The sequence below is a fragment of the Engystomops pustulosus genome, chromosome 4 (assembly GCF_040894005.1).
Source record: "Engystomops pustulosus chromosome 4, aEngPut4.maternal, whole genome shotgun sequence".
Taxonomy (NCBI): domain Eukaryota; kingdom Metazoa; phylum Chordata; class Amphibia; order Anura; family Leptodactylidae; genus Engystomops; species Engystomops pustulosus.
In genome coordinates, this window is record NC_092414.1 from 151,674,969 (window position 1) to 151,690,393 (window position 15,425).

Sequence of the window (15,425 nt, forward strand, 5' to 3'; positions counted from 1 at the left end):
TAATTTTATTCCCTATGTGCTATTAAACAAACAAATACAATATGAATCTGGGATTACTACTTACAATGTACATAAATGTCATCTAATTAATGCTTACGGTTTCGGACACACCCCTTTGACCAGGGAGTGATAGCATCCAGTTAATATTAGATGATGCCATCTTAAGTTTTAAGGCGGAAAAGCTCAAAACAGGTGGAGTTGGGGCTTTTTACAAGCTTTTTCCATCTGAAAGTTGACTGAATCTCCCCCAGAGCTTCTCCATAACTTCTCATGAAGCTTCAAAACGGTTGGTTCCAGCTCCTTCGGCTTCACTTGACACAGCTGTGCATCACAGAGAACTTTCCTGGTTGTTGCAGCTTTGTGTCGTCAGATAATTCTTTTTCCCTCTTGTCTCTGGAAAAAAAAGGGTGTCCTGAGACTTTTGACCCACCCTGTAGATCAGGGAACATTTCCAAGATGAAATTATATTTTATTTTATATTATTGTTCTTTAAGGGTACAATAATCAAGCCAGTCATTCTTGTATCCAGAATTTTACAGCTTGATAAAACTTACTGCGCTGAAAAGAGAACAATTACTATACACAGTCTCCCTGGTTTATGGAAGATTGCATTGATCCCCTGCTATATTTAGACATTTATTTCACTACCATTGCAACATTGAAACACTGAATGACTTTCCAACTCTAAGGTGCTTATATGAGCAACTCCGTTCCCAGTCTAGAACCTATGCATATTTATAAATTCAAATCTGTAAATGAGTGAATGTGCTCCAAGAATCCAAATTTTACTCCTTTTACATTGTCTGTGCTATACTTGCTTGTAAAGAGCTCTAAAATATGTGGGATATGGGATACAAAGATGAATTTTTTTACTTTACTTTTTTTTTTTTTTTTTTTTTACTAATCTCTCTGTGTGTTTGATACTATTAGAACGTTCAGAAGCTAAATGAAAGGGTAGCTAAATCTTAAAGCACACAATAATAATGAAGGGTCTGCTTAGGGAGTCCCCGACCACACTCTGTAATTTTACACTAACCATCACTGAGTGATTTGGCCAAAAACGCCAATACAACTGACTAAAATAGCAAAGTAATAGGTTAAATATAATCTTTGTGTAAACCTTACTAGAGGAATCAAATTTGAGAACTTTCTTTCATGGGTAAACTCATTGTCCAGCTTGTAGTTCAGGGGTAAAATACTACCGTATTTTCCGGGCCATTAGGCGCACCGGAACATAAGGCGCATCAGTCCGATGCGCCTTATATATGGAATAATTCCATATATAAGGCGCATCGGACTATAAGGCGCAGGGTCCGGGGGCGGAGCGGAGACCCGACGAGAAGAGACGCGACGCGACCCGAAGACGAGACCCGACGAGACGCGGCGACGAGGGGGAGGTGGAGGAGGGCAGCGGACCATACTTACAAAGGTCCCCGCTACAGGAGACAGCAGATCTCCAGCGGGAACTGCAGACCGACGCGGCAGAAGTTGTTTGTGCCGCGTGGTCTGCAGTTCCCGCTGGAGATCTGCTGTCTCCGGTAGCGGGGACCTATGTAAGTATGGTCCGCTGCCCTCATATAGGGCGCACCGGACTATAAGGCGCACTTTGGATTTCCAAGGAAATCCAAGGCTTTTATGTGCGCCTTATAGTCCGGAAAATACGGTACTTTGTAATATTTTACTTTGTGAATACCAGTCATGGCATTATGCTTGCAACTAAATGACTATAACGATAAAGTTGCTAAATGGGTTATTTCTATAGATTGTCAATGTTTGTCCAACTCCTACCTCTAAAATGGGAATTGTTCTGGGTTTCAATGGTATCCTTTAAATATTTAGAAAAAGGAAATATTCTTTTTTAAAGTGTTAATCTTGGACCTCCATATGAAGATGTCTGTAGTGGGGTCAGGGGGTAAGAGTTCTCCTTAAAGAGAGTTTGCCAGTTAAGGCCGCCTTGCAGGCGTGTGGAGACTAATAGCCATTGATGCTCCAATAGCAGATTCTGGGAAATAATCATATAAGTTTTCCTAGATGGGACAAGTAAAGCCACATATCTTTTGCTACCTTGTAAGGAAGCCCCCTTGCCATCAAGCATGACTTAATAGTCATACTCTTTGAGAGTCAAACATATTCCCTGACTCTAATAAAAAGCCTCTCACTCAACTAAACAAGTTCCCTACACTTTACTGAAGAGATGCAACCACATTGAAACAGTGCTGTCTGAATTTCGGAATCTGTTTCTTCTGGAATAGATAAGCTGGTTTGGCTTTAATCCCTCATGTCATTAGGCTTCCTGAAAGTCATGCTTGATGGTAAGGGGGCTGCCTTATACAGCAGCAAAAGAGGTGTGGTTTTCCTTGTCCCATCTTGTATGCAAATTTCCCAGATGTCTATATGGGGCATACCTCAGAAGGCTTTCAGATAAACTGCTTACTAGAGGAGAAAGAAGAAATCTGACGCAGAGAAGTTGCTTTACTGGATGGAATTTATTACGATTACATTTATCACCTGTTCCATTGATTTCTGCAATAATATATGCTTCAAATGTTTAGTTAGTCTTTAAGATACTTTAGGTTTGTGGCTGTAACTTTTTTAAAATGAGAAATTCATGGGTATGAATACTTTTGCAACCCACTGTCTCTGCACTGACCTCATCATTTTATTTTAATGGAGGACGTTCTGCTGCTTAAATAGAGTATTGATTACCTTGCCATGACTCCTCTCCCAGAGTCATGTAAAACAAGCTGAAAAAAAGTGACATTGATTTACATAAATCATAGGAAACCGCAAAATCCTTTAAAAAAAAAAAAGGGACATACTAACTTCACTACACAATTATAACATTGCTCACATTTTACAATAAAGTTGCAGCTTTTATTAAATAGCAGTAGCAAGAATTCTTCAAAAAAGACAAAAACAGTAGTGATGGGCATTCCAGCTCTTTATATTGTTCTGGGTCTTTAGGCTCCACTCATTAAAAAGATCCAGCTCTTCTGGCTCCTGAACAGCTCCTTATGTAATTATATAATGAGTCGTTTTCAGGCAGCCAGCTACCTATCCCCACCCAATTTTTAACTTAAAATTTTCAGGTTTAAGGGGAGCGTGGCCACATTATTGGGGCGGGATTATTTGACTCGAGCAGACGTCAGCTCTCGGGCAGAGACGACTCCCATAACTCCTGAAAGAGCTGGCTTTTTGTGCCGGTTCGTTCACAAACAACCAATCACTAAAAAAAAATAAATAAATAAAAAAAATAATGCACATGATAATATCCCCAAGTTTCTCACATCTTGCTTGAAGTCAGAACCCCTAGGAACACTAAATTGCCTGCCTGACTTCTTATAGCTGGTGTTTAGGGTCCCAAACCTATTAAGCGTTAATATTTTGGTGCCATAGAGCTTAATTAATTCTGTACGTTTTTTAGCCTATATTCACACAGTGGACATTTTACACACAACATTTACTTGAATTTCATAACCAAGATTGAAATAACCCTGAACTAGAAAACTAGATTGGCATATCTTATGTTTATAGGTGCCAGCGGGCATGGCGGTGTTACTGCTCTTTTGCATATGTCTTAAAGGGGTTTCCACATGCTCCAGAACCAATGTACTCCTCCTTCCATGGTTTATAGGTTTAGTACCGGACTATGTTTCCTAAAGTATTTACTGCATTGGACATGGTTGAAATCTTATTATTTGCTAGGGAGGAGACCTTACATTGCAAATGGCTTTGTGTTTGCTATCAAATAGAGAGGCCACAGTATGTGTATATTTTGGATCACAAAGGGTGTGCTTTTTAAAGTCTGCTCAGAGGAGGGTGAGCGGTTGCCATGACAGAATCGTTAGAATGATAGCAGCCCAATTACAGCTACTAATAATGTGGTCTCCCAGGTTAACTGATGTTTCTTCACAGCTTGTGATGTTTGGAAGCAGTAATAGGCTTATGACTCAATCTCCAATGGCTGAAAGATATGTAACTATAGACATGGTCTTTGTCGTAGTTCCTGAGCCAGCAATAAGGTGGCATATATTCTGATACTGCTGCCTATTAAAAGAAATCTCTCGTCAAAGTCGAGCCTAATGCACCAGGGGAAGTTACTCATAGATCCAGGCACTGTGACTGTGGTAATCTTCTAATACTTGTTATCCATGGCCTCCTTCCTGCTAAATATCACAAATCAACATCTAAAATCATGCTAATGAGCCTGAAGGGCTATGGGCGTGTTACAGAGGCCCTCTGTGCTCTGGCTTCACAGCCAGTGTATGCATGTCAAGAGAGATGGCAGTCATCCGTATGAGCACGCGTACAGTTCTAAATTGCAGGCCGTATTCATTCTGTCCATAACATTATTTAAATTTTGGGTCATATGAGGACAAGTACAGTGCAATTATGCACAACAACATTACAGTAACAAGATAAAGGGATGTAAAGTCTTCTGAGTGCTTCTTTAGCTCATATAACACACTGGCTCTTAGATGGCTATCTACATTTTACTGCTTCAATGAACAAAGGAAAAAATACTTATTGACTTTAAAAAGATTTGTTGTTTTTTAACATTGAAATAATTTTAAAAAAAGATTCTAACCAGATTTTATTCTATGAAACGGTGAGCATCTTCAGGTGGGTAATGAAATGTCCTAACTAGAATTCCACATGTGTGTATGTGAAATCTCACTTGTTTACCTAGTAAAGTATCCTCCAAAGTCACGTGAAAAGGAGCCGAGTCCTATTGTGCCAGAGAGGATTCAAGTTTAGAGGCTGCAGGGGGTGTTTTAAAGGGAACCTTGTTATTTGGATCACACATTTTCACCCTTTTTTCTAATACTAATCCTCAGTCTGCTTTTATAATTAACAAAAGTATATAAAAGTATACCTGACTCCCTGCCAGCAAACGCCATCAAATCATGTCAACATCAGAGTTCCTTTGTCATCATCATTATTATCTTCTCTCTGCTCTCCTAGCTCTTCCTCTTTGCCCTCTCCCTCCAACTGTGGCTAGTAAAAGAGGTCTCTCAAGCTTTCAGGGTTGTGAGCAACCTTTATGCCAGGGCGGAGGTCGCATTGGCTACTCCGGGGAAGGATGGTTTTTGGGGGTTGTCAGTGAAAACTTTATTAAGCTGACAGTAGATACCCCCAGGGGGGTACGGCACATCACAAATACCTTTTTTAAATAGAACAAAAATTTAGTGAAAGAAATAAGAAAACAAAATTTCTTTTTATTTAACATGCTTCTCGTTAAGTATGTCTGCTGCATGGAAGGAAAGAAAATTGGTGAAATCAATAAACTGTTAATGGTTACTTCTTTTATTATCAAGGCAGAAAGGGGTAAGCCTGAGCTCTCCAGATAAATAGAAAACATTGATTTAATATGAATTTTGCTGCTCTTCAGCCTCTGTGATACTTTTAACTTTATGAAGAGATTTTTGCAAAAATGTCATTTTTCTGTTAATGGAACTTGAACTGGTTCTGAAAGCCACAATAGGCCACTTTTCAATTGCTGTTTTCTTTCTAGGGCTGAAAGTATGAAAGTCCAGTTCTCTGTCAGTATTGTGATCCGTATTTTGCATTTGTTTTTTTTTTTAAGCCAAACCACTAATAGATCCTAAACACAGAAATGTGGTAAACTTTGGATTGTATTTTCTCTCAGCATGATCATCTCTTGGTTTTGGCTTACAAATACTGATGCAAAATAGCGATCAGAATAATGCTGTGTGTTGTGTCGTGTGTAATGATCAAGTGTTATATGCAGGGCCGGCTCCAGGAATCGGTGGGCCCCTGGGCAACGGAGCCGAAGTGGGCCCCTTAGCAGTAAACTCATGTGGCGGCAATAAAAACACACAATTTAATGAATAAATAGACCACTGCTCCAAGAATTAACCTCTTAACGGCACACTACACCGTTCATGCGCACATTGTAACGAATCCTATGTAAAAATGCCATATATTGCAATACAGTAGGATTGCAGTATATGGTACGAGTGAGTGATCAGGCCATCTAGGGTTAAATTAAGATTAACCCCTCTTTTCCTATAACTGATATATAACTACCGGTAAATAAACAGTAAAAAAAATCACAAAAACAGGCATCACTGCTTCTCAAAATGCCTGATAAAAATATAAAAAAGCGGTTATTCCTAACGGTGAACCCCATAATGGAAGATGGCACCCAATTATCTAAAACGCCACCTTTACACCATTTTACATCACATAACATTTTTTATTATAAAAAGTGATTTTAAGTCGCACAGTCCTCAAAATGGTAGCAATGAAAACCTCAGCTCATCTAGCAAAAATTACACCACAGGCTCCTACACCATAGTTTGAAAAAGTTTTCATTTTTTAAAATTTATTAAAATACAATAAAACCTATATGGTAAAAACTGAGCCCACAATAAAGTGACACAAATGCGTTTTTCGCCAATTTCCCCACATTTAGAATTTTTTCCAGCTTCCCAGTACACGGCAAGGAATAATAAATAACATCACTGAGAAGTAAAGTTTGTTATGCAGAAAAAAAGCCCTCACACAGCTCTGTACATGGGGGGAAAATGAAAACGTTATAGATTTTAGAAAGTGGGAACCAAAAAAATGCACAAAAACACTGCATCCTTAGGGGTTAATATACAGTTGCTCCATCAATTAATATACAGCCCCTCAAACTTTTAACTGTAACAGCCGGCACAATTAATTAGGAATATACATCCCCCTGCCCCATGAATTTATTAAATGCTCATTAAGTACCATATAGTGGGCAGTAGAAAAATAATAAATGCTAACTTACCTCAAGCACGTATGTCTTCTGGGGCCACAATCTTCAGCGCTGGTGGCGTGAACTCCTCACGTCGCCGGCCGGTGTCCTGCATAGAGACGCTCTGCCTGTCAAAGCAGTTGAGTGCCCCTAGGATAAGCTTGCAGCACCGCTCCCCCGTCACCCTCACCAGCACGCCAGCTCTCAATTACATCGACAACACAAGGATGCCGATGTAATTGAGTTTTATGATCGGGCTAGCGTGTGCCATGGGAGCCCTGGGTCCCCGGCACTTGCCGGGGTAAGCCAAATGCTGATGCCAGCCATGCTTATATGGTCCCTTGTTTATGCTAATATCATTCCTATTGTATACTCTCTACAAATTTATGAAATAAAACGTGATGTTTTCATACTTTTGTGGTCACCCTGTATGGTTGTTGGCAGATGTCATATATATGACTATAAACACAATTCAAGTCATTGTGTATGCTTATGGGATTGCTATTTATTAAATGAAGTAAATTGCCTCTCGCTCTTCTAGATAGTCGGACAATTTCTGTGAAAGTGGTATTATTGTGCTTTCGTTCTTTGTCAAACTTGGAAGGTTTGTGTAACCTTCTTGAATTTCTGCTTTTCAGAATATCCTCATAAATATGGAGCTCAGGGGGGATGTGCGGATCACTCTGTGTTTGAAAGAATGAAAAAGTATCAGATGTCGGCTCAAAGTGAAGCAAGCGAACTGGCGAGACAGGTAAGACCACTTCTTTAGTGCTTGTTTTATTTGATGCACAGTAGGACATTGTTGGTGATGAACTCGTATACTGGTATATCACAATCTAGTATTCGTCAGTAATATCTACATTTTATTTTTCCCATGCTGAAGGTGTTTGTTATTAAAACTGCTTTGGTAGTTTAGACTAACGGCTGTGGCTTGTAATAAATACTAGACTTCTTCAGATGTAAGTGACAGGAAGTCCAGTATGTGTCATCTCTTCCACTTCCATAATACTTCATCTTCCATATCTCAAATCTTCAAGAAATATTTGTAAGCTTTTATTCATTGATCTTTTAAGTGGTCCGAGATCATGTAGGGCCAATTGTAATCCCCCAAAAAAACATTTTCATGCAAGAGGATTAAGGGTGTGTTACACGTTGCAGTTAGAACTGCATCGCAATTAGTGTTGGGGTGGTTTTAGATGGTATTACTTAGTTTAAGAAGTGAAAGACATCAAATCAACAGGTGAATGAAATTTGTGGAACATCTTTCTCCTTCAAAACTAAATTCACCCATTCAGTTAATGTTTCACCTGTGAAATTGATAAAACTGTTTTCAATTAAACAGGTGAAAGACATGAACTGAACGGGTGAATGACACTTGTGGAGTAGGTTCCCCCTTCAAAATCAAATTCACCCGTTCAGTTAATGTCTTTCACCTGTTAAATGGACAAAACTGCAAAAACATTTAGGGCACATCCACACCTAAACATAAACCACATACTGCTGATTTACATAGGTTTTTTTTTTCCAGCTAGTTATAACTAGCAGAGCTATTTATGTTTCTGATCTCTCTCATTAATACCAGTTTTGGTACTTGGCAGTTGTGCTTGCTCAGTCTATTCATTCATACCTTGACTTTATTGAAAACAGTGTGATTTCTATTCCTTTCATCTGCAATTGCCATTAGGAACACTTAGAAGAGCATGAAGAATCTGGTCCAGTCATCCTTAGGAAGAAACGAGCAGCGCAGGCAGAGAAAAATACCTGCCAGCTCTACATCCAGACTGACCATCTGTTCTTCAGAAGATACGGAGAGACCAGGGAAGCTGTCATTGCCCAGGTAACATCTTTTGCATATTGAGAGAGCTGTGCTACGTGCAACTTGATTGGGTTTTTTATGAGGAATGTCATGTTTGAGATATGATTATGATCAATTTTGTAAGAAAAACGTTGATAAAAAATAAGTCTTCTCTATCTATGGTGATGATTTTCATACTCTAGACCCCCAGCTTAAAAGAGGTCTCATCTCTCATAGGATTGCCTAATAATAATTTTACATTCTGCAAAGCATAATTCTACAGTACAGACAACTGCTCCAGATTTCAGATAATTAGATATTATGCATTATTGTATGCCATGGTATTGATATACTGTTCAAATATACATGTTGCATATTGATTGGATGTATTTATTTAGGTTTAGTATTACATTAATTATCTGCAGTGCGACCAGGTTAAAGGGGTATTCCATAATAAGCATAATTCATATTCAAATGAGTCTTTAAAATATTAGCAAATGTATAATTAGTTGTTTAAAAATTTACTTCCCTTAGCAGAAAAATGGTGTTGACATACACTATAATGAAGAATTAAAAAGCTACTGGTGCTTTAATCAGTCTGTCGATTTTGTCCCCATGGAGGAGACACAGGACACAAGGTGGCTGCTGGTCACATGTCCACATCACATGTCCTGCACCTGTCTGGGCAGGTCATGTGATCATCATGGTGTTCACATCATCTCAGTGGGGTAATGTGTAGTGATGGCAGTTACTATGGTAAGAGAACAAGAAAGTCTATTATCACTGGGAGCAGAGCATAAGAGGGAGGAGCAGTTACTGATAACTGCGGGATCATGGGACTTGTATCCTGTGGCCGTCGTCGGCCATTTTGCAGTTAACTGCACCTACTTAAGAAAGCCCATACATTTTTGTACATCATCAAAGCAAACTATTTAAGCTCCATTCTGAGATTAATTACTTGAATTTTGTTGTATTGATTTGTAGCATTATGGGCTTTAATAGCAGACCATCATATTCCCATCTTCCCACCACCTTATTTTTTTCACTGTCAAAAATGATCTGAGAAGATTCAAATGTTTAATAAGTGTATTAACACTTTCATGACCACGGTAGCATTCCTATTACAGGAGAAAAGGAAGGTGTAGCCCTCCTCACCCCTCCCCCTTTCATATTGCGCTGGGCAGCTGTGCTGTATTTCTGGCAATGCTCAAGTTTTTTCTTTCCTCAGCGTCGGCATGGTATGGTGGCATATGATATCCTTTAACTGATGCCATATAATCTGCTCCACATATCTCCATTGAATTACCAACCTCCCCTGTCTCTCTCCTAAAATAGCTACTTCCTGGATGCCGTCTGTAAGCCACAAATTCTTCACCTCCATTGTCAGTTTTCAGGGCATGTATGGGGCACAAACATGTGTAAAAACCTGTTTGGGGAGGTAAACAAATTGACAGTTAGAACCAAGTATATTGTCTTTCTATGCCTAATTTTTATAGTTTTCTGGTTGGAGACTCTCTAGATGACGCACAGTCCCCATCTACCACTAGTGTAGATAAATGTCCTCAATGTTGTTCTATTAGGTTTTGCTAGGCAAAGAATCTATAGGTCTTCTGTGGCATCATTGGAGAGTTGATAGTTTGTCTATAATGTAATGTAAATTAGGAACTGACTTTGGATTCTTGCTGAACTAAGACAAAACGCAAGGTTAATATAAGCTGGTTACCTTGCTTTATATAAAGTTTCAATGGCTGGCGTCTTTATCTAGGAGAATCTTTTCTCCTATAATTACATTGACAATTGAAGGGCTTGTATAGAACACCTCTCTACTATCCTTTTGTATCCACTTTATTCAGCAGATTGAACATTTTCCTCTATCGTTTTTAATCTGCCTCATTTTCTTCTTGTCTTGTGTTCCCCTGATGCAACTCTCCCGAAGTGCAGAAAGTTTTAATATCTCTGACCCTTAGTATTTCTGAGCACATTATCATCCGGCTGCAGTTGGTGTCTCGTGAGATATCATTACTATAATGGACTGTAGGCTCAGACCAGTGCTTGGCTTTTCACTGGTAATTTATATTGAAAAGTGTGAATTTCCGTTTTGTGCTCTTTGCTGGAGCCGTTTCCTCCTTCATTCTGTGTGTTGATGTCAAGGGATGAATTTAGCATGTCTCCTTACTAGAAATAACCCAGTCACACAAGAAAATGTAGAAAGGTCTTATGAACATTTAGAATTGGACGTCCTTTGGGTAAAAGGCTTATAAAATAATACTGTGTTATGCTTCATCCTAACACGTAAAGCTAAATTAAAAGTGGCAGCCATAAAGGGAGGATGGATCTTGTAGAAGAACGTACTACATTAAGTCCTTTTCAGCTGAATGGAACCTATTTTAAGTATTGCCTGAACCGGCTATGCGTTTTACCATGGATTTAGAGTAGGGCCATTTATATGAGGGACAAATGTCCTTCTGAAATCTGATGGGAATTGATGGTATATATCCATAATAATAATTCTTTATTTATATAGCATGCACACATTACCCAGCGCCGCACAGAGCTTGCTAAATCAATCCCTGTCCCCATGGGGCTCACAATCAAAGCAACTTACCAGTATGTTTTGCAGTGTGGGAGGAAACCGGAGGATCCGGAGAAAACCCACACAAACACGGAGAGAACATACAAACTCTTTGCAGATGTTGACCTGGATGGGACTTGAACCCAGGACCCCATTATATTCATTAGTCATGGAAAGGATCTCAATGATTGTTAAAGGGAAGAATAGCATGTCCATTTAAAGTTGTCTAGGAATATATTTAAATTATTAAAGAGCTTATTATTATACTCTCCTCTCTCCACACTCCCATTCTGCTGCAACACCACCCGTCCCTGCCGGCTACTGTTTGTATGCAATTCTAAATGGTGCTGCACTGTAGTATAGAGCAGATTTCAGCTTCAGAATTGGATACAAAAATTTTGAGTATCACAATCTCACTTGTCAGCTGGTCCTTTTTATGGTTTAACTTTTTAAAATATATGTTTTTTTTTCTTTAACAGATATCCAGCCACGTGAAAGCAATTGATACAATTTATCAATCAACAGATTTTATGGGAATTCGAAACATTAGCTTCATGGTGAAGCGTATTCGAGTAAGTACTATAGTCTGCGCCATTGTTTTAAGGTTTCTTTTTGTTTTTTTTTTTGTTACAAAGAATTGTCACTCTGAGATGGAAAGACTTTAGGTTCCTGTAAACACCAGGAACCTAATGCCTGTTTCTTAGTAGTGATGGCTAAGAAACCTACTGTATGGTAAATTATTACTGACCAAAGATCTGAAACTTGATCCAAAGATTATTTTTTTTCTTGTAGGACCCTGTTACTTGTAATCCCTCATATTACTCATATGCCTATAAAATTAAGTATATGTAACTGATGCCCTGCAAGACATAAAAATATACGTCATGTATATCCCATATCATCCACCATATGTTACTAGTTATGCACCTTGAGGCCATGCTTTTCTGGATCACATGTTCAGCAAAAAAAAACAAAAAACCCTTTTCTGTAGCCTAGCTACAGAAAAATTACTAGTTGCTCTACGATTCTGGTAGTAGAATAGGGCCGTGCAACTTTTTGGTTTTATACTTTATTTTTTGCCAAAAAACAAGTTATAAAGACACATGTGAAGAATCTCATAAAGTGCTGCAAAGCTGACTCAAAAATCATTCTCATGGTAAATCTCGTTGACGGGAGTGAAAGCCAAGTGCTCCATAGTTTTGTTTTTTTTCCCCATTCTTCCTTTTCAAGCAAGAAAGTATGTTTTATGCATAGTAAATATATTTGTATTTTTATTCCAGATAAACACTACAGCTGATGAAAGAGATCCCTCAAATCCCTTTCGATTTCCTAATATTGGAGTTGAAAAGTTCCTGGAGCTCAACTCTGAACAGAACCATGACGATTACTGCCTGGCCTATGTATTTACAGACAGAGATTTTGATGATGGTGTCCTTGGGCTTGCATGGGTTGGAGCCCCATCAGGTACTGTAGATATACAAATATAATGTATATTTAACATTTCTACAAATTTCTAAAATGGATGCAGTGCAAAAACTTGTTCAGTTTAACAGTGCATGTGTAAAATTCATATAATAATGGACAATTCGTAAGGTAATATAAATATTTGGTCAGGGAACACATAGGTGGCAGTCAGGTATAATGTGAATAAACATTTATTAAAACATGCCCAAACTGGGTAAAGGATGAACTATAAAATGAATTGTACACATAAAAATGCACTATTGTTGATCAACTGATCAATTTTTGCTATTGTATGCTAGTTATATCGAGGAAGGAGTATCCTTGTTGTTCATATGATCCCATGCTTGCCCTATATATATTCTGTCACTGTAGCTTTAAAAAGTGTGAGCCACAATATTGCACTGATGGAAGACCACTGTTGAATTTATTTTATTTTATTTTTTTAAGAAATCTACCATTTGATGTCATGCATTATGAACCAAACATACCTTGAAAATGCTGTAGCTACACTGATGCAGAAACATATCTTGTTTAATCGCTGAGCTGAGTGGTTTTGCTGAAAAATAATAACAATCGGGACCTTGGGAAAGCTGGATTGCTTCGGTCTGCTGTTTTCCGAATTGTCCAGACAGGACTAATCAACCTGAGCTGGATGATTCTTAGTCTTATATTTTTTGCCTGTTTGAATTACTGTCAAACCGCTGTAGGAACTGACAGAATTTCTTGCAAATTACCTTATGCTTTTTCAAGACTGGTTTGCACCAAAAAAAATTCTCATGATATGACTTGCATTTAGTGATGGGTCACACAGCAGAATTCACTGCTGCACTTTGGTACATGTGTTAGGGGGATTTACTGACCTGAATCCCACTCTGCTGAACCGAACCTAGGCCCAGTTCCCGACTGTACTCGGACGTCTGCTATTAAAGCCACTAAAACAATAACCGGTTTCTAACGGATCCATTAAAATGTCGATTGAATTTAACTCCTTGCCACCGATGCCCTGTATATCCCTGTAAACAATGTGCACTTTCTACCTACAATTCTACTGTAGAAAATCTACAGTATCCGCCGTATACTTAAACAGCTGCATTTAAAATTATAAATATGGGGGGGGGGATTTATTATATGCTGGTGCTAGATGGGTAGGTCCTGGCTACAATGCATCTGCCTCAATATCTCTTTTAAAGGACACCTGTCATCAGGTCTCTGTGACTAATTCTCTCAACATTACCTGATGGAACAGCTCACCAGGCTTTATCTAGTCAATTTGTACACTTAATCATTGTAAAATCATATTTTCTTTATTACGTAAATGAGGTCAGCACATGGAGAAAGTCACCCCTGCTATCCACCCCCCCCCCATCAGCCCCCTGCTCATGTCTGTGTGTAATGTATAGTAAAGCATTGTTAGTGTCTGTGCTTTATCTGCTGACATGCTGTGTCGCCTACAGAAGTACCCGACATGTTGTGTACTCCTATACATATGACTGCATCCTGTATCAGTTGTATCTCACACACAGGCTGCAGGGGGCGTGGAAGCCAGGACCAGGGAGTACATAGAGGAGCCAGCACCAGGAGTGTCGCATCATTATACAGGCTGTCAGTCATGTGTATAGGAGTATCTCATATGCACACAGGCTTCAGGGGATGTGGCAGCCAGAACCAGGAAGCACACAGAGGAGCCAGCACCAGGAATGTCACATCATTATACAGACTGTCAGTCATTAGCATAGGAGTATCTCATACACACACTGGCTGCAGGGGGCGCAAGCACCAGGGAGCACATAGAGGAGCCAGTACTAGGAAGTACATAAAGGAGCCAGAACCAGGAGTGTCACATTATTATACAGACTGTCAGTCATGTGTATAGGAGTATCTCATATACACACACAGGCTGCAAGGGGTGTGGCAGCCAGAACCAGGAAGCAGACAGAGGAGCCAGCACCAGGAGTCACATCATTATACAGACTGTCAGTCATTTGTAAAGGAGTATCTCATACACCCACTGGCTGCAGGGGGGACCAGCACCAGGGAGCACATAGAGGAGGGCACCAGGAGTGTCACATTATTATACAGGCTGTCAGACGCATACTGGAGTATCTCATACATACAGACTTCAGGGGGTATGGCCACCAGCACCAGGAGTGGCACATCATTATAAGGCTGTCAGTCAAGCACTGGGTGTGTGGCTGAATCTCGCACTCTTGAATAATCTAGACTATAGAATATGATAATGACTCATTGAACCCATCTCAGATCATTTGCATACAACTTTAGGACCTGATTGGTTAAGTTTACAGGCATGTAGATGGACAGTGTAGGGGTAGGTGCAATGCCTTCTATTGCCAGTTTATGAAAATACGTATATTTCATTTTGGGGGTTAATATGCCTGACAGGTTCTCTTTAATGAATATATTTTTCACAATTTACTAATTACATGAAAATGTGTCTTTTGGACAGAACCATGCTTTTTATTATCCTGAAACCCTTCATACTATTTCTATGGTGATCATCCAATTTATTCCTGACAGGAAGGATGAATTTATAGTGCAGTCATTTTTGTAATGGTTCGGCTCACATATTAGGAATAAAAATGAGCTAACTTCAGGTGTCTTCTTACAGCAGGGAAGGCTGTTTTCCGAGTTTGAGGCTACGGGAGCCTCTCACTGAGAGATGACTCCTGAACAATGCAAGTTCTGTTTTACGACTTTCCACTTGTAGCGCAGGCTAGTACGGTATGGTACGAGCATGTGACTACTGATGGATAAATGACTTGCTTTCTCTTTAGGAAATTGTCTCGCTGCTCTCTACTCAATAGCAGATGTAGTGGTATAAAGTG

General features: G+C 39.3%; 1 protein-coding gene across 2 annotated transcripts in view; it reads left to right on the forward strand.

Moving 5' to 3' along the window:
- The window catches only part of ADAM10 (ADAM metallopeptidase domain 10), a 98,819-nt gene that overhangs the window by 70,162 nt on the left and 13,232 nt on the right, over positions 1 to 15,425 (forward strand). For both annotated transcript variants that reach the window (XM_072148114.1, XM_072148115.1), the window contains exons 5-8: positions 7,390 to 7,502; positions 8,436 to 8,588; positions 11,598 to 11,690; positions 12,399 to 12,582. In XM_072148114.1, the coding sequence (XP_072004215.1) occupies positions 7,390 to 7,502; positions 8,436 to 8,588; positions 11,598 to 11,690; positions 12,399 to 12,582 (543 nt within the window). The remainder of the gene's footprint in view (positions 1 to 7,389; positions 7,503 to 8,435; positions 8,589 to 11,597; positions 11,691 to 12,398; positions 12,583 to 15,425) is intronic.